This window comes from Capra hircus, chromosome 22 (genome assembly GCF_001704415.2).
Source record: "Capra hircus breed San Clemente chromosome 22, ASM170441v1, whole genome shotgun sequence".
Taxonomy (NCBI): domain Eukaryota; kingdom Metazoa; phylum Chordata; class Mammalia; order Artiodactyla; family Bovidae; genus Capra; species Capra hircus.
In genome coordinates, this window is record NC_030829.1 from 28,087,196 (window position 1) to 28,107,686 (window position 20,491).

Genomic DNA, 20,491 nt, shown 5'->3' on the forward strand with positions numbered 1-20,491 from the left:
CGCATGAGGTGGCCGAAGTATTAGAGTTTCAGCTTTACCATCATTCCTTCCAAAGAACACCCAGGACTGATCTCCTTCAGAATGGACTGGTTGGATCTCCTTGCAGTCCAGGGGACCCACTATAGGAAAACATTTGGACATAGTTGGTTACAAATTATACATATGTTTACTACTGAACTAATATTACCTGTCTTATAAAAGTTACATGCTAAAGAATCATTTTAAATGATGAAATTAAAATATGAATACGATTTTTAATATACTGTTTCATCATTCCACTGTGTTTCATTGCAAGTACCCATCTTTGAAGGCCACTGAGATAAAAGAAAGTGGACAGACCCAGGGAAACCTGGACAAGGACAAAGACAGAGTTGAGGAGTGGCAGGACGTGGTCAGAAAGAGGCCAGAGAAGAAGAGGCAGGTTGTGATTAAATTCCCTTTGCTTTTGGCCAAAGCCACAGTTTCAACAACAAACGAGCATGGTTTATTGCAAGAAAATGACAGCTTAGTAGTAGGTGATACGTAGTCATTAAAATGATGAACTGATACATGATTTGCCTTGTAAAATATGTTTTAAAAAGACTACTTCTAGATAATGAGGTTAAAATAGAATGAACGTTGGTTGGGGCAGGGAGCAGTCCCCCTTGGCTGAGCCCTAGGAGTGTGGACATACCCTTGTTCTTCCCATCATCTTAGGGGAATTCTTAAACTAAAATGATCTCTGTGCTCAATCACTCAGACATTTCCTACTCTTTGCAACCCCATAGACGATAGCCTACCAGGCTCCTCTGTCCGTGAATTTCCCAGGCAAGAATACTGGAGTGGGTTGCCATTTCCTTCACCAGGGGATCTTCCCAACCCAGGGATTGAAACCAGGTCTCTTGTGTCTCCTGCATTGTCAGGCAGATTCTCTACCACTAGCACCGTTTGAGACACCCCAAATTATGTCAGCTTGGGACTTTTTTGCTTTTCCCTTTTTTCTGGTTGGCTGCCATCCCAGGCAGCATGTCATGGTGCTGCTCTGATTCAGTCCCTGCTGCCAAGGGTCAGGTTTTCCAGCTGTGAGAGGGGCTGAGGGAGCCAAATGGGGCTTGACTGGCTCAGTCATGGTCCCAGGACCACAGGGACTCAATCCTCCACCTTATCATCGGGAGAACGTGTTTGGCCACTTGGCACATGTAACAAGACAGTGGCTGCAGTTGGGTTTTATTCATAATTATCCATTCTCTCCCTATCCGTCATTACCATTACCATTTTAAGAAACAATTACAGTAAAGAAAGATGCTTTAGACATTTTGAAAGCTTCTGTAGCCAAAGAGTCCAAACCAGGAAGCTCTCTTCTCTGCACACCAAAGCATATATATAGAAAAGGGGAGCCTAAATTTTGCAAAATGCCTGAAACAGAGAGGCAAACTCAAGGCTTGGCAATTGTTGTCAGCCAACAATGGGAAAGCCCACAAAGATGGTATTTCATTTCTGCACCTCCCCAGGGATGAAAGGATGCTTCCAAGTTCACTAGAAGGCAGTTTTGTTTTGTTTTTCTCAGACTTACCAAAAAATATGTTTTAGGTCATTTTCTTTTTTCTTTAAAAAAAGTGGTATAAGCACAAACTAGACTGATTTTTGTAGCATTAAAGGACTCTGGGTTTATGTGGTCTTTTTGCAAGAACTCCATGCATAGCCCTGGGAAGGGAAGTTGAATTCCATATGCATGTGTTTGCCATCATGTTTTTAAAAACGTGTCCTGATTAGCAGAAGCAGCATAATAAAACCTAAATGGATTCTGCCCTGTTGCCTGGAAATCTGGCAGGTCATTGAGAACATGCTAAAAAGCCAGGATGAGCAACAATGTGTACTCATTGTTAGTTACTGGAAGTAGAAGGCAGGGTGAATGACGTGTGTGTTTCCCAAGGAATTCCTGTGTTGGAGGCTTGGTTGAGTTGTGACATAAGCCCAGCGGGGGGGCTCTGACATAAGGCTTTTCATTGCACCATGCAGTACGTAATGCTCTTAGCAGAATCACATCACCCATTCACGAGTGCTCGGGTCCCTGAAGAGACAGCAGCCAGTCTGGTGTATCAGACCTTCGGCCTTTGGCAAGTTTACTTCATTGTCTGGCACCCCTAGGATGGAAACAAGCCCTTTCATTTTTCTGTTTCTCAGGCCAGCAAACCCAAACAAATCCTGTCATTTGGTTCACCTTGGTGCATCGCTCTACCTTAAAATGTGTTAGGAGAGGAGCCACCAAACAAAGAATAGAGAGATGTGTTCTGAGAGGATCAGGAATGTTCTGGATTTGGTTTTCTCTGATTTTGTGCTTTCTATGTTTTTTACATTCTGTTCCCATCCCTTATCACAGTCTTCATATGACCTCAGTTTGGTGTTTGCTCTTGCCTGTCCCTCTCTGATTTTTGCTGGGACTTTCTGATGCGCCTTAAGATAAATTACTTCTGTTCAAATGTATTATTCTGCAAAACCAGCCAAAACCAAAATCTCAGCCCCTATCTCCTCATTCCTCCCTAGCCGAGCAATGCAAAGCAGTTCAATCAGAGTAAACACAGATCTCTTTTCATTTGATGTATTGACGTCACCTCTTGCGGAACTTAAGCTTGTCCATAAACCCTTTGTGGTCAATTGAGACTCTTCAGGGTCCTCTGGTAGAATATTCCATAGCCTGGAATGCTGTATTTCTGAATTCATGTGTATTTTTGAAATTTTTCTCAATGGGAGACAATGTTGCAGCACTTAGAGTTTGTGTAAGAGAATCAGCCTATCCTTAGTTGGAAAAAGACCTTTGCCGCTTTTTAGCTGTATGACCTTGAGTAGGTCACTTAATCTCTCTGTCTCAGATTTCTTTCATCTATGAAATGGATATTTATACTACTTACCACTTGTGGCTCTTATGAGGTTAAATGATGGACAGAGAACACTCATTATGTACCTGGCTGTTGTTGTTTTTTAGCCGACTTTGCAACCCCCTGGATTGTAGCCCATCAGGCTCCTCTGTCCATGGGATTTCCCAGGCAAGAGTACTGAAGTGGGTTGCCATTTCGTTCTCCAGAGGATCTTCCCAACCCAGGGATCAAACCGTGTCTCCTTTTTTAGCTGATGATTCTTTACCAGTGAGCCACCTGGGAAGCTCCATGTACCTGGTACCTGGAGTGTACTCAGTAAATAGAAGCTGTCACACTTCTCTGTGCTTGTATCTGAGATATGCTTGCACTCGTGCGTCCTTAGTAGTGGCTGTGAGAGAGAGGGAAGTCTCAAAGAAATTCAGGCAGGAAAGGGTTAGCGTGCAATAGGCCTGAGGGAAGGGCTGTGATGCTGGGCAGTGGTATCTTTGTGGGCCGGCTGATCCAGCTCAGCACCCGCAGCCTTACTGACCCAGCCCCCTGGAAGAGTCTTGAGGGAACCCAAATGGCAGTGGGAGATTTATCTTTGTCTTGTGGGGATAGATGTTGGGAAAAACACTAAATGCTCATTTTACATTGTGATTTCAGTTTCTTTTGAGTCCTATTATAACATTATATAGTGTTGTGTGTGTGTCTTTGTGAGCAGCGGGGCAGGGAGGGGAGAGCAGAGTTGGGAAGTGTGTGTTTTCCCACCGTGGGTTCCTGTAGTTAGACTTCAGGGGGTAGACTTCAAAGTCATCTCTCTCCTTCTTTAGAATATAGGGTTTGGGGTTTGTTTAATTTTTTAACAAATGGAATTTTTATGTATTTGCATTTGATGTATTTGTATTTTACAAATTTGATGTATTTGTATAGAGAAACGATTACTGAAGTAGATGTTCTTACGGTGTTATGGCAGCGAAATCACCAGGATGGTGGATTTGGGAGTTTTTTGTGGAACATCCTGAATTTACTTCCTAAATCCTTTTGTTCAGAAACAACACGCGCTTTTGCCGTTTCATTTCTAAATCCATCTGTTAATCACGAGAAATTTAATCCATGCTCTTGGAAAGTATTCATCCCAATGCTGTTTGGAAAGAAGTTCATGAACAAGCTGTGAGGGGGTTTTTTTTGTTTTGTTTTTTTTAATGAGTTTGTTGAAGCTTTTTTATTTTAAATAAAGGAAAGACTTTGAGCAGTGAGCTGTCTTCTTTCCCAGAGACTTTCAGACTGGAGTTTGAAAGATCTAAAGGGATTCAAAGAGATTGGAGATCAGAATTCATTAGGATTGAAGAGGTGGGGGATGGTGCATGGTGGGGTTTTCTGATGCAAATCACAACAAAAATGAAAAGCCTATTTTCACCATCAGATTATTGAATTTAAATTTTTAATATTACACTTGTGCTTGTAAGGATATGAGAATATACTTTGTTGAATGAGCAATCAGTAGAGGCTCTCTGAAGGGTAATTTGACAACATCAATAAAATATGCATACTCTCAACCCAGCAGTTCCATTGCTAGGGATTGGTAGCAATATATACTAGCAAAGGTATTTATTTTAAAATACAGGTAGAAAGGTATTGGAGGTGATACAGTCTCTAATAGCGACTAACTAGTGTTAGTAGCTCAGTTGTGTCTGACTCTTTGCAACCCCATGGACTGTAGCCCTCCAGACTTATCTGTCCATGAACCCAGGTCTTCTGCGTTGCAGCAGATTCTCTGTCATCTCAGCCAGCAGGGAAGCGACAACTGGAAACAGTACTAATTACTCCTGTGTGAGGATTGATTGTCTAGTCACTTAAGGAAATGAGGGTGACGGTGGGTCAGATGGTGAAAAATTTCTAACATTTTTAAAGTTAAGTGAAAGAGGTTGAGTGGAGCATAATCCCATTTATGTGTATAAGAAAGGAATAGATATCTGTTTAGGAAGGTGATGGGCTTCCCTGGTGGCCCAGGTGGTAAAGAATCTGCCTGCAATGCAGGAGATGTGGGTTCAGTCCCTGGGTCAGGTAGATCTCTTGGAGAAGGACATTACAACTCACTCCAGTGTTCTTTCCTGGGAAATCTCATGGACAGAGGAGCCTGGTGGGCCACAGTCCATGGGGTTGCAAAGAGTTGAACATGACTGAAAGACTAAGACTTTCATGTAGGAAGGTGATACATTAAAATGTTTTGGAAAGGGACTTCCTGGTGGTCCAGTGGTTAAGATTCTTGAGTTTCCACTGCAGAGGGCAGAGGTTCTATCCCGGGTCAGAGAACTGAGATCCCATATGTTGTGCGGCCTAGCCAAAGAAAAAATGTTTTAGAAAGGATGGATTAACTGCCAATTGATGCTACAAAGGGATAGAAGGACTGTGGGTTAGAGATGGAAGGGACTTACCATTTTATACCTTTTGGTCTGACTCAAATTATTTTACCATGTGTTAATTTTAGTTTAAAACAGATATGAGGGGAAACAGCTGACTTCTACCCCCTTGCCACTAGTGACACCAGCAAGAGTCCATGACTGTTTTAAGAGTGTTGGCTTGATTTTCGTGATCAACTTAATGCCTAGCATTCATGCCTTTGTTTTTTTAACCCAAAGGACAACCAAGATGGATCGTCCAGTGAAGGAATCTTTGTATCCAAAATAGTTGACAGTGGGCCCGCAGCCAAGGACGGAGGCCTGCAAATTCACGACAGGATTATTGAGGTATGTGAACACTGCCAGGGTCTTTCATAGGCAGAATGTCATGCAGTCTTCATCCGGCTCAAGGCTAAATGTTTGTCGGGGAGGGAGGCCTCAAATGGTGGCTGTTTGGGCGGGAGACAGATTTCTCCGATTGTGTGGGACCACATTGGGTGTTGATTGCTTTGGTGTTAAGTTTTTGTTTATATTCAGTATAGAGAAGCTAAAGTATGAGTGGCTTGTTGACGATTTGGCTCTTTTCACGTGGCTGTGCATCTGATCTGTGTGCTTCAGTTGGAGCTTCGTGTGAAAACCTCTGGGGAGCTGTGTGTTAGTTAGAACCAGATGAGCAGTCCCTATTGTGCAAGTGGGGACTCTGTTCAGGTTGGCGACCAGGGGGTAATTGTGTCGGCTTTGGGATCACTCTCATGTCCTCGGAGCTCACGGCGCACAATTATTTCTGCGTATGTATCATTCCCCCTTTTCTGTGTCTTGCCTGTTGCCAGTTGAACCAGTTGCTTGACTTAAGGGTTTGCAGACCAAGATTGATTTTCAGGAGGATCACTTATCACCACTGTTCTCATTTTCAGCTCTTCACTCATCATTTTAAACTTCTGTGTAGGAGGTTTCTAGTTTTCTGCTGGGGGAGGTAGCTACTTCTGCCCAATCATAGGACCCTTGGGAATAGGATCAGTGTCCTAGCCTGCCCCGAGCTGCTGAAAGGGAAAGAGTTGTTTATGTGGCCTGCTTGTGTGGGCTCTCATTGCAAAGTTTGATATGTGACTATTTTTTGTTTGTGATTTTGACAGTTTTGATTGTTCTTTTTAATGGGTGAATACGTGGGCTCAATTTGTTGGATTTTCTATGAGGGGAAAAAAATTAAATGTGAGAATCCAGGATGAGACGTTGAGGCCCATAAAAAGCTCACCCATGTGCTGTTGCCATAATATAGCACGTTAAATAGGAAACTAGAAAAATGGCCCTATGACCACTGGATGTTCTATGTTCCAAACACATTTGCATAGTATCTATACTTCTTGAGTGTATTTCTGGCCTATTTCAGATGTTTGACTGGAAGCTCTGGCCATGGGATAAGCCACAAGGGAGACTTACATAACAGAAAAGTGGCCACATGCTTCTGGGAAGGGAACCTTGGGAAGAGAAAGACAGAGTCTCGCTTTTCTGGTCTAATTTGGATGATTTCTGTGATGTTCAAAGCAGCACAGTTCAGGGAAGTTTATATCCTCAGGAAAATAGATGGTTTTATCTCCCCAAGAAAACAAACTAAACAAGTTATGGTATAAGAGTTACTCTTTAGCAAGAGGGGATGCAGCGTGAAAACTTACTTACTAAAAGGATACTTGATCTTGTTTTAAGGACATTATTAACCATGCTACATCCTCCTTGACTTTTTAAAGAGTTCTTAAACTTGGAACTCTTTTCTGCTGCATGTTTTAGGGTCAGTCTTCCTACTTGCCAGGTCAGCGGAGTGGATTTTCCCTTCCAGGAATTTGTTTGGGCAGGACGCTCTTTCAAGAGTTCAAATGCATCCTTTAACGTCTTCTGTGAAGAGAGAGAGAGAATACATTTTCTGAGACTATTGTTCCAAAAGATAAGTACAGCTTCCGTTGCCAAGGGTTTGGTGGAACAGCCAGTTTCTCTAAGTAATGGAATTTCATTGCTCTTATGTTTTGCAAATGAGCAATGTACAGCTGGGCAGGATTTTCTCTTGGCAAAGCGGGGATCTGTATTTGAAGTGTTCAGTACGGTTTCTGGTAAGTCACATTCTGCTTTTGGACAGTATGTAAAATATTAATCATGTTCCCAGTGTTGAGATGGAAAAAGGGATGATCCCAATAGAGAAACAGTAGATGTGTTATTGCAGTTGACGGCCCGTGCCCTTCTCAGTCAGATTCTAATCTCTTTTGACATGACGCAGTGATTCCCATGCCTGAAAATAATGTTCCCCGGTTCACCTCATCTCTGTCTGAGTTTATTACCAGGCATGAATTTGATTATTTTAAGTGTGCATGTGGGTTTTATCACTAAGAAGAGTCAGGGGTTTTCTAGTTTTCCGTCAGATTGCTTCGTTTTCAGAGGAGTGGGCAAAGTCCCGCGAGACTTTGTAAGAACTTTCATTCCGATGAAAGGATGCTTATATTAAATCCATAGGGGCCAAGTGAGTCTTGTCCTCAGCAGAGCTGTCAGCAGTTACCCTGTTCCTACTGCTCTTTGTTCCCTAAGGATGGAACTGTAGATCCCGCCCACATCAGAGCCAAGCACACTCACCTTGGTGTTTTAAGAAATACTGTGAAATGCCATCAATACTATCATGAAACAAAATTCACAACTAACTTTTATATATTGGTTTGGCCAGAAAGTTCCTTTAGGTTTCTCCATCAGCTGATTTACGGAAAAACCAGAATCAACTTTCTGACCAACCCAATACATACGTACCCAGCGGTGGATATTGTACTGTCATGGAATAGAAGAACAAAAGGGAGATCATTTATAAAAAAAATGTGTGGATCAGTGTGTAAACGCTCAGGCATGACAACATTAGAAGACGCTGTGATGTTTATTGCCATGGTTACACAGCTCCTTGTCTGCTGGGTCCACGTGGGCGGTGCTATGGATTCAGGCATCGCCCTCCACGCTTGCGTTTTCCAGGGTGGTGAACAGATTGTGGTTATGATATGGCACAAAAAAACTGCAGTCTTCCTTTGATCTACACACATCTGTGTGTATGTATTTTTTTAATTGTGGTAAAATATGCATAACGTACAGTTAACCGTTGTCTCTATTTTGAAGTGTACTTTCCTGTGGCGTTCAGTACATGCGTGCAGTCCTGCAGCCATCACCACCGTCCCATCTCCAGAACTTTTTCCTCTTCCCAAACTAGAACTGTAGCCACTAAACCACCCCCCTCACCCAGGTCCTGGTTGCCCCCTTCTCCTTTCTGTTTCTATGCATTTGACAGCTCTGTGTGCCCCATGTAAGTGGAATCACACAGCATTTATCTTTCTGTGTAAGTGAATGAGTAAGCACCGTGTCCTTCAAGATTGTCTGTGTGCTTGTAGCTTGTGTCAGGATTCCTTTCTTTTTAAAGCTGAATGCTGTTCTACTGTATGTGTAGAAGTATATACCATATTTTGTTTACCCGTTTCTCCATTGATGGATGTTTGGCTTGCTTTCACCTTTATGCTGTGGTGAGTAATTCTGCTGAGAAAATGGGTATGTAATCTGTATGTATTTAAATTGCAACCCCCCAAACCCCCTTAGTGTTTATATGTAAAACAGAGTTAAGTCTGCTCTCGGGTACTTATTAAAAGTATGTTATTTTGTCTTTACTATTGTCTGGAATGATATGGGGAAGTTATCCTGAAAGTCGAATAATCCTTCACTATCCAAGACTCTGTGCAGTATAGGGCACCTCGATCTTTGCGACAGTGAAAATCACTTCCGTAGATTTCCACCAGTACCTCTGGCTATGATAGGGACCCCAAAGAGGATGACTGGGGTAGAGATTTGTCCTATTCCCAAACCTTTTGATGCCAGGCGCCTCGCACAGAAGCTTGTTCTTACATCGTGCTCACCTCTCATTTGGTGGTAAGTGAGTTTCTCTAACAGTTGTCTGGGTTAAATGCAAGGTCCTGTTTCTGCTTTGAGATAATAAATGCAATTCTCCAAATGCAGTGAAGGCAGAGTTAAGCCCTCTGTTGCCAGTAACCTTTATTTTGTACAGTCCTCTGTAAATACGTGTTCATCTCGGGAGTGTTATGATTTGGAGACTGAGGCATGTAGTCACAGAAGTTGTGTATCCTCAGTGGCCTTCGTGTAAATCAGTCATTCTCTGTTTTCTCCAGCTTCAGTTAGTGTGTCATTGCTGAAAAGTCTGAGTCAGAGTTGACTAGAATGAGTTAACACTGTCTTCCATTCCCAAACTAGGCCCCTTGGTAAAGCAGGATTTTACTTAGTGAAGATAATATTCTCCCACCAACTAAAGTTGCAGAATGGCAAATGGATTCATCTGGAAAGGCATTTAGTTTTAGGAAAAGCAATAGAAGATGCTCTTTTTTTCTGTTTATTTTTTATTTTGACATAATTTCAGACTTACATCAATGAATTCCTCTACAGTCTCTACCGAGATTCCCTCAGTTAACATCTACTTTATCCTTTTCTGTCTCTACCCCCTGTTCCTAAATACATCAGTGTGTACTACTTAGGAATAAGACCTTATGTTATATAACTGCAGTCCAGTTATCTAAATCAGGGAATACACATTGGTAGGATACTGTTGTCTCATCTACATTTAGTCAGATTTTTGAGCATATAATGTCTGTGATAGCAAGAGCAAATCCCAGATCATAGGTTTTATTTCGTTGTCCTGTATCTTTAGTTTCCTTTCCTTTAGAGCAGTGCCTCAGTTTTGTCTTCCTTGCTACTGATACTTTTGCAGAATGCAAGCTAGGTCTTTTGTATAACCTCTCTCAATTTGGTATGGATTCCGGTCCTACATTCTGGGTAGGAGAAGAGATGGTGTGTCCTCCTCAGTGCATCCTGTCAAGAGTCACGTGATGTCACTTTGTCCTTTCATTGGTGATGCTAGCTAGGACTGCTTGGTTGAGGCCTGTCTGCCAGATTTCTCTGCTGTGCAGGTGCTGTTTTCTCCTTTTTTCTTGTATCTTGTTGGGGTAAAGGGGCTTTGTTGAGGTTGTGTTAATATCCTGTTAAGACTCTCGTACGCTGATTTTCACATCCACTTATAGGTTTTCCTTGAATTGTTTATTATTACAATGGTTGACAAACGGTGGTTTACTGACTACATTCCTTCTGTGTTTATTAGTTGTAAGAAAAAGTGTTTTTTCCTCCCTATTTTTTCTGTCTATCTCCATCTCTCTTTTTGCCGGTTTCAGTATGGACTCATGGAATCTTAAAATTTGTGTTCACGTTGGCCAGTTTGGGCCAGAAGGACCTCTTTCTAACTAGTTCCTCTATCCTTTGATGTGTTCCCATCACTTTTTGAGTACTTGTTACTTTCTAGAACCTCAAGGTGTCCCGAGCTCATCTTGTACTTTGCTGGCCTCAACTCTAGAATCCACTTTTTTTCTAAGTAGTTCTAACTCCATTGAGTGGAGCGTGAGTGGCATTTAGATATCAAAATTGGCTGCTAGAGTGATTGTTACACTTGAGGTTTCATTGTTCCTAGGCACTCTCAGCAGACAGTTAGAAAATATAAATATCTATGCATGCACACAACATTATCGTCAACAACAGCACACATCTCTCCATGTATTTTTTCATTCATCCTTTTATGTATTAATATTTTGAAAACTATGCCTGTATCATTACGTCCAATTTTTTTCCTTCTTCTTTGAGGATTGGTAACTCCTAGTGGGATCCCTTTTGAAATAGTAATGAATATACTCTCTTCTTTTGAATCAACTCACTGATATTCACTTAGATGTTATCAGTGAACTAAAAATTGTTGATGGAAATTATTTAAAATATCTCCGCACTATTTTTATTTCCATTTCTTCAGGAAAAATATGCTATAAAGTATATGGTTTTATAATTATACTCTTCTTTCATGATAGGGGAAAGAAAGGTTCAGTATTTCTTGTGTAACTGTGTACAGGAAACTTACTGTTGCTAAACAGGCAGAGATATGCACAAGTCATTTGGGGGTAATATTCAAAATAAACGTGTGGTCTCTGCCCCTGTCCTCTGTACTGACGTGCGCCACACTCAGCAGAGGAAAGAATTCTGTATCAATTACTGTCTTAAGAAGTATGACATGTTCCTGTCAATTTGAGATATCTAACTTTGTCTCAGTTACACAAATACTCTGTTTTGATGAAAGAGATGGTATAATTCAAGCTATGTTGAGAAATTCTTTTTTAGCTGCAAAAACAGGTTTTAGAGACCCCTTATTAGTAATGGACTCCAGCTCTGTTTCCAGAGGCAGAGACTAGAGTTTCATCTTAGATACTAACTGCAGTTGGTGCCAGTGTTGAACCCTGGATTGCGTTGTGAAAGGATTCTGAGACAATATCTGGATTGAGAGGGATAAATGTAGTGACCATTTAGAGATGTTTGCCTTGGACACAAGAGAGGTGGGGTGACAGCTTAAGTCTGGATTTGTTATCTCTGGATGGATTCAGATGTTTTTGGAATGACAACATTATCATTTGGAAGTAATGAGTCTCCTTTCATTGGCAAAGTGCGTATTTAATAATAATGTATCAGCTTTCGTTGGCATAGTGCATATTTAATAATAATGGATCAGCCATTCTTTTCAGTCTTCAGATGTAAAATACAGAAAACAATACCTTTGTTGGATCTTGGTTTTTTCCCCCGCTGTTTAAGGACTCTTTTCACTTCCATCTATTCTTATAATCTGTACTGCAGCAGTAGAAGTTCTGGCAAAATTAAGGCAACTCCTTTCTTTGCTATTGGAAGGCACACACTGAGGTGGAAAGAGCCCTGAGATTTAAATAAAAATTAAACCTAAACCCCAGGTTTAGGTTTCTACTCAGTTATTCACTCTGTGGCTTTAGTGTCCTAAATGCTGAGCCTCAATTTCTTCATCTCTAAAACAAGAAGAGAATTACACCCTGCCTCCCATGCCTGTCATGTTGTTTGGGTAGAGCCTGAAGATAACGTAAGTCAAAGGAGTTTTGCTGTTAAGTGCAAATATAAAGAATTGTTTTGTTTTTCAAATTAAAATTTTAGTATCTTATACAAGAACTCAATACCAAAGCCAAGTGTATAAGTCAGCAATAATACTTCTGAGATTTGTTTTTCCCTTGCATATTTCAGCCAGAATGTAGTGCTACTATAGGACTGTTGAGAAAACCTTGATGTATTTCAGGAAGATATACTTTCCAGAATTAACAATGTGATCAATTAACACCGAGTATTTCCTCTTTACTCCCAGTTGCCTTAAAAAAAATAATGTGTATTAATATTTTTCTAATGACTGCAGTGACTTGGTTTTATTGCTGTTGTTATTTTCTTGTTACAATTTTGCAATTAAAACCAGTTTTTCAAAAAGAATAGAAACGGCAGACTAGGGTTTTCAGTGAACATCTTTGTAACAGATATCACTGTACCCCAGCCAGATACACTAGGTGAAGACTGGAACATGTGCTGTGGGGCAGTTTGTTTTAAAGGCATTTGTATATATATTAGTCTTTCCACAGGAAAAAAATACTCTGCCTTAATAAAACATTTTAAGGTTTTAAATAAAGTTGTAGAGTGGGATTATGGGGAAACTTGTAAGTTTTTAAAGTCACATTTCCAGAATGTTGGAATTCTTCTGCCCAGAAGTGAGTGTTCATTTTTTATAATCCACAAAAACAGTGAAAGTGAAAACTGTGGTGAGCTAGAAGTTTCTTTTGAATTTCATGTATCACAGTGTTGACTCCTGCTTGTATGTTTCCTTCAGAAGTTACCTGCTGTTCTCTTTTCCACCAGCTCCTAGCACGTGGCCTTGGGTATAGACTGTGTGGGCAGCCTATGGAAGCGCCCCCTCCCATCCATCCTCTGCCCAGATGATCCGAGTTCACTGTCTCTTGACACTGTATTGTGTGGGAGTTGTGACTTCACAGAAATTTTAAATCTATCCCTCTGGGTCAACCCTTAGTAAGAAGAGTTAATTAGCTCTTCCACAACGTGCTTTAAAATCAAGGATAAATCAGAAGTGACTGGCATCCCCATTAAATTTTTCCGATGAAGATTAGGTCCAAAAATTAAGTCTTTGGTAATTTCCCAACAACAGCAAAACAGCAAATCCTTGACAACAGTGCAGATAAGATACAGTTTCTGTTCAGTTGTCTTCTCAACCCTTAAGTGTGGGGGTTTTCAGAACAAGAACCCATGTCACGATTTTTTTTTTAAATGAGCTTTTGTCTTTCAGTCTGTTGGTATAAGACACAAAGAGCTAGATGCACTTTCATTAAATTTGGAAGGAATGTTTGGACTGCGTGTATGACTCTTTGCGACCCTACGAACTGTAGCCTGCCAGGCTCCTCTGTCCATGGAATTTTCCAGGCAAGAATACTGCAGTGGGTTGCCATTTCCTACTCCAGGATGTTTGGGATGGTCTGACAACTACGAATTGTATGTAAAATAAGCTCTCTGGGAGAAGCCCTGGGGGAACCTTTCAAAGCAGTGGGTCCACATCATTTGGAAACAAAATCTGAGCACAGGGCCTACAGATGAGGGGCCTGGGCAGGAGGAGGGAGTGTTGGATTGTGAACTGTCCATGGGAATTACGCAGTGAAGACTCGGTCGGATTGGCAGCTACAAGTGCTGATTTGCGGTTACGCCACTTTCACTGAAGACTCCCTATAGCCCAGGGTGGGAAGCTGCAGCAGCTTTGTCTGATGATGGCGAATGGTTCCCATGAGCCTCCAGGGGAGGGCAGCTGGGACGCTGTTCTCTGCCACCCCGCTCCGAGGGACCTTTGGTTTTGTTTTCTCTACTTGTCTGTGTCTATTTTGACTGTCATTTGAAGTGCAGAGCGCCTGGGTCCCACCCCCTCTTCTCCTGAGGATGGCACTCCCTGCTTCCTTTTGGCTTGTTTGATTCTCTTAATTTCCATCTTTTATCACTTTCTCTTTTCCTGCTCTTCCTAGTGAGTCAGTTGACAGCTCTGGGGACCAAGAGAACTAGAAGCCTAACAGCCTGTGGTTTCTTAGCCACTCCCCAAAGAAACATGTCAGTCTGTTTTTTTAAAAATAAGCTAAATATACTTATGTTTTATTTTTCAATATCTGGAGAACCTTTGGGGCAGATTAGAAGATGCTGACAGACTGTAATCAAGGGAGGCAGTTTTTGTTCTTTTCCTAGAGTGACTGTTGCTGGGCCATTAGTGTTTCTACACATGTTGATTTGAGAATTCATTAACCAAAGACATGCAACTCATATTAGGTGTTTATTTAAAGAGTTGAAGTGGTAATAGACTATATAGAGTGATCACTGGTCATGGGCTTGTTGAAAATCTTTATGTTATGTGAGTTCTTAGACCCCCAGTAGAAGGAAAACCATCAGCAGGCGTGTGTTCACCTGTTGGAGGCAAGTTGTAGTCTCCCTAATACTGAGATAGGCCAGAATGAATGGTGAGCTCGTATGTGGTCCCTGGCTCTGGGAAGTTTCCGTGTCAGACCAGTGGACAGAAGAAGGTGGCTGACACAAGGGTCATAAGACAGGCAGTCAGCATATAGAGTGGTTAGAAGTCAGTGGACTCTGGACTCAGATCAGATTTTTAGTTCTAGTTTTCCTATTGCCAGCCTCGCAAACTTGGACAAGTTTCTCCTCTCCCAGCAGTGCTTTCTTCTGTGAAATATGAAAACCGTGTGGGCATACCAGGGGGGCGCTGCAGGTCCAGTTTCAGACCACTGCAGTAAAGCAAATATCACAATAAAGCGAGTCACACAAACTTTTTTGGTTTGCCAGAGCATTTAAAAGTGATATTCATGCTATACTGTTAAGTGGCAATAGCATTCTATCTTAAAAAATGTACAGATCTTATTTTAAAAATACTTCATTGCTAAAAAATGCCTAACGTCACTGATCACAGATCACCATAGCAAGCATAATAGCTGTGAAAATGTTTGAAATATTGTGAGAACTATCAAAGTGTGACACAGAGACACACAGCAAGCAAACGCTGTTGAAAATGATGTCAATAGAACTGCCTCACTCAGCTTTGCCACAGACCTTCCGTTTGTAAGAAACCTAGTAATCTTCAAAGCTCTATTAAAGACAAGGCACAATAAAACAAGGTCTGCCTGTACATATATCCCAGGGTTGCTGCAATAAAGAATATAATACGTGTGTCTGAAAACTGTAAATTTGGCTCCAGAATAAACGCTCCACAGGTGGTTAGCTTTGCTGTGTTTCCTGTCGTTCTGCAGGGCCTGGACTAGGACCTTGCAACAAGCCAACACTTTGATGACTGTTGTGCGTCATGGTTTCATAAACCCAAAATTACAGTTGTGACTAGATCACTTTAATTTGTTTTAGATTTCTTTTATTTAATTAGTGGCCCTTTGAATCTGGATGGAGAAAGAGCTGTCACTTCCTAAGGCCATATAAATCTTAGTAATTGATCAATCAGGAGTAATTCTTAGTTTATATCTTAGTGTGAAGCTGGTAATTCATTGCATATGTGCTGACTTCACTGTTCTAAAAATAAAACGATTGCATGTTTAATATCAGCTGTTTTTAAAGTGCCGGAATAGATTAAAATTTACATTTTTATCCTGACTCATGAGGAATATTGAAATTTTCTTAAAATTATGGAGTTTGTATTTCTTTGAACCAAATCTTCACTTAAGATGGCAAGATGCATCACGTTCTTTGTAGGGTAACATTTTTGTATATTGATATGAATGCAATACACCAATGTAGAAAAATGTATATATATGGTAAAGAGTTAAGATGAAAAAAAAAAACCTGATATTAAGCAGTATCTTGATAAAAATTAATCAGTTTGCTTAATCACAGGGTATTAATGCATGTGGAGTATATATTATTTTCATTTATTGTTCTAAATTCTAGCTTAAATGAATTGATAAGAGCACGTGTAAAACAGGATGAAGTATGTTTTTTATAGTAATGTTACTGGATTTCAATTACTTTGCATCATTCTCTGAAATGTCTGAGTCATTATGCTTATAGGAACTACAGGGGAATATTAACATATATAGGGGGCTTGGAATAGAATTGCTGGTGATAAAGGAATTTTAAAAGGGGGAATCAAGTAAGAAAAAAATTTTTATCATATTTTTATTGAAAGTTCAAAACATTAATACTATCAGTAGAGTACCAACTTAATTTTCCTTGGTGGCTAAAAGTTAAAATTGAAAACTGGAAAAAACTTTCCCCTTTGCTTTTGGAGAATTAAAGGTAGTAAGTAGCAAAGTTGGAAAAGTTTATAATTTCTTTGTTGAGCTGCCCTGATCAGCATGTGGGTATATCTGAAGGACTAATTGCATTTGGTATTTGAAATGGCAGAGGGAAACATCAGATAGAAGAAAGACATTAAATGCCGCATTTGGCTGAATCTTTTTCAGATTCATCATTTTCAGAGAAGCATTACTTTAGCCTCAGTATCTGCATTTTCATCAAGTTCTAAACCACATTTTAACTTTAATTAGTCATAAACCTTTAATAAACTGTGTTTTGACAAATAAGTTTTTTTTTTTTTTAAGATTGCTTAAAGAGCTTATAGAAACTGCAGGTGTATGTATGACCCCATGTAAGAATATACATGTTTATGAATCTGGGAGTGAGTGTGTATGCCTGAATATATTGACTTCAGATGAGTTACTTGAGAGATTTTGCCTTTATTTTGTGTGAGTTGGTCATTGTGGACCCAGGACAAATTGGATGGAGTTTTAAGCTGTTTTGAATATAATCCCTGTTTAATAACCTCTGTTTATACTTGGTGAGAAATGAAAGAAGAATCCTTTGGACATGCGGTATTATGTAAAGTGCAGGCCAGGAAATCTTTGTTTTGACAAGGTTGTTTAATTACCTTCAAAGTCTGTTCATAGGTAAGATTAAGCTAATTTGCCGGATGTGTTTAGTACATCTTATAAGTGAAATGCAGACAGTCTCCTCTGATACATTTACTAGGTTTAGTAGACTGTACAGGATGTTACGCTAATTCAGAGAGAAGAGGACAAGGAAGGAAGTTGTTACTTCTATTGAAATGATGTTTTCCTTTCTCCTTCAGTTTGTTTGAAAGTTAAATGTACGGAAGGGTTTGTTGCTTTTTGCCATAATTAGAACACCAAAGGCATTCAATATGATCTGTTTGTGGCCTGTTGTTATAGTTGATCCCAGTTCTAAGTGACCTTTTAAAACTTAAAATAGAAAAAAATTTAAGAAGAGAAAGATCAGTATATTTCTTTTTATTCAGAATCAACTTAGTCCAGCCTTGATTAAGCGTGATGTGTGTAAGAAGTACCAGCCAGAGGGTTAGAAAAATAGCATTGTATCGTCTCCTGAGAGCACCAACCTTAAACTGTTGTAAGACAACGTGAGAGAGAAATTAGTCCTTCTGATACATCCTGGAGCAAAAGAGAGAAGCTACTGTCATCCTTGGAAAATCAGGGTTGGGGATAGTCAGTCAGCTAAGCCAATTTAGCATTTCACGCTGATCAGCAAACACGAACAAGAATGAGCGTTTCTCAAACTCGGGTCAGTTGCATACCACCCACTCAGTTTGTGCGTTTATACACCACCTGTTTTGTTCAGCGCTTAATACTGTTCTTAAAGGAACATGCTTTTGTTTCACCTAGATTTCTTTTAAAAGGAAACTTTATGTCATGATTGCAAGTGGAAAGCCATTTTGTGCTGTAAATAAAAGGTAACAGTAGAAATAAATACATTGAAAGTGTAGAGTTGGTCAGTTTAATCCAGATGCTGTTGCTTGGGGAATACTATGATCCTGAGTCTTGCATTCTCTTTAAGAACAAAATTATCCTTTGGGATTAGAAGTGAGGATGTTGACTGGGAGCCCCAGGGGAGATTCTGGGGTGCTGGCCCCATGCTAGTCTTCATCTGGATAATGGTCAGTTCATATGCTTAGGCTGTGGAAATACATCAGGATGGACACAAGATGGATATTAATCACGTCCTGCATGGTTAAACATAGATAACATTTATTTTATCAAACAATGTTGCAAACACTTAGGCTCAAATTGACTCTGTCCCCTAGATGCAAGAGCTTCCCTTGAAGGTTCAGATAGTAAAGAATCTGCCTCCAATAAGGGGAAACTCCGGCTCAATCCCTGGGTCCAGAAGATCCCCTGGAAAAGGAACTGGAGAATTCTGTGGCCAGAGGAGCCTGGCAGGCTGTAGTCCATGGAGTCACAAAGAGTATGCCACGACTGTGTGACAGACACTTTCACTTTCTTCGATGAAATCAGACAGGTTGGAGATTGACAATGGAATGACCTGCTTATCCTGTCAGTCAGGTCCTTTAACACAAGCTTCAGTAACATCAGGTGCTCTGGACTTCATCTTGCCTGCTGCGGCCATGTGCCAATAGGAGCTATAGTTTGTGTAGACACTTGAGTTTGGGGTGGAGGAATGAAGGAGCTTTTGGAGGTTAGAGTCCACCACAAGGAGGAATAGTTCCATCACTGCTAAAGAATTTCAGGGACTTCCCTGGTGGTCCAGGGTTTGGTCCTCCTGCCAGCGCAAGGGGCATGGGTTTGATCGCTGGTTTGGGAAGTCTCCACGTGTGGTGGAACAACTAAGCCCAAGCGTGGCATCTAGAGAGTAGGGCCAACTCACTGCAACTAGAGAAAGCCTGTGTGCAGCAATGAAGACCCTGTGCAGCCAAAGATAAATGAAAATTAAAAAACATAATTTCAGAGGTGAAGAGTTGAATCACAGCCAGATATCAGGGCATCCATCTTTGATAAAGTTTTATTTGTTTTGATAAATTTCTGAAAATCTATACTATATACATTCCAATTGTAGCTGTTTATACTAGGCACATTTGTCAGTTTATGTATCTCAAACATAGATAATTAAGTACTGCCCCTCAAAGCCCCTCCTGCTATCCTCCTCTTGGAAAGAGCATTGGCAAGCTTTTATGGTAAGAAATATGTTTTATATAATCCCAGTACAGCACTCAACAGTGTGAATGAGTCTCGGTGTATGTGTCTAAAAATTAAGAAAAGGTTCATGAAAGATATTTATCCTTACTACATTCAGAAGTCTGGTGTTTCTATTTAATTCTTTTTCTTTAATGCTGTTTGCCACCCACTGAGTTGATTTCATGGCTCACTAAAAGGCAGTGGCCAAGAGTTTGGAAACATTCTGCTGTGGAGGAAAGAACTGCACCTTCCATGTTGAGAGCAGATGTCTTTTCCTGATATTATACCCTGGAGTCTGTTGCATCTGTGGATGGCACATCTAAGCTCCAGCCTCTTGCCAAAGAATGGAGTCAGATTTATTAAGGCATATGACTGTATTTACAAAATCTGAGCTCCACTACCTGTCAACTTTCCACTTAGGAACGTCTTGCCAGAGGCAAAGTTCACGGATTCCGTGGGCCAGCAACAGATGGAGGGCATTAGTTAGCGGTCACTTGCGTCATAATGGACTGACTAGAGAGGGGACCTAGGTCCAGCCTTCGGAAGCCTAACTTGCTCCTGCGTGTGAAGTTCTGGTGTCCAGGGTAGTTTCTCCTCTCAGTAGGGAAAAGCGTATTTGCCTGGCATTTGATGTGACTGCTTCATGTGCCACGTGTGGTAACTGACTTCCAGAGTCTGAGGAGGGGGGAGTTTGTAAGTTACACCTACTTGGACTTCTGAATTCAGCATCTGTAGGGCCCCGCTAAGGAGGAGGTCTCCCTGTGAAATGTGCAGTTTGTTAAGGACCAAGGCAGGTCCTGCTGGAGTTTCAGCCCCAGAGAATAGGGACACATGGATTAAGCTCTGGATTTGCAGTGTTCTCAGGACTGGAGAAGGAAATGGCAACCTACTCCAGTATTCTTGCCTGGAGAATCCCATGGACGGAGGAGCTTGGTGGGCTACAGTCCACGGGTCGCAAAGAGTTGGACACGATTGAGCGACTTCACTTTCACTTTCAGGACCGAACAGGGTGCCTGCTGACTTGGAAACAGATTTTCAAGTTATATGACCAGTTTCTGAGAGTAAAACTGCAGAAAGACCAACATTAGAAGCCTTAAAGGCAGGTGACACTGTGTCATGAGGTCTTGGGGACATTTGATACTTTGACAACACCTCCTCTGGACAGGTGGAATCTTCCAGCTGTCCATACAGGAATAGCATCAGCTTAAAATAGATATATCTTCTCCTGCCAGGGGGAATTCAGGAGTAGAGTTCCATTTTGGGGGAAGCAATATAAATATAATGAGGCATAAGAAAATCAGGTGTT

The 20,491-nt window shown here is 40.9% G+C and overlaps 1 protein-coding gene across 1 annotated transcript in view; it reads left to right on the forward strand.

Moving 5' to 3' along the window:
* The window catches only part of PDZRN3 (PDZ domain containing ring finger 3), a 267,993-nt gene that overhangs the window by 20,184 nt on the left and 227,318 nt on the right, over window positions 1-20,491 (forward strand). Inside the window, exon 3 of the mRNA XM_018067086.1 lies at window positions 5,477-5,584. Coding sequence (XP_017922575.1) covers window positions 5,477-5,584 — 108 coding nt within the window. The remainder of the gene's footprint in view (window positions 1-5,476; window positions 5,585-20,491) is intronic.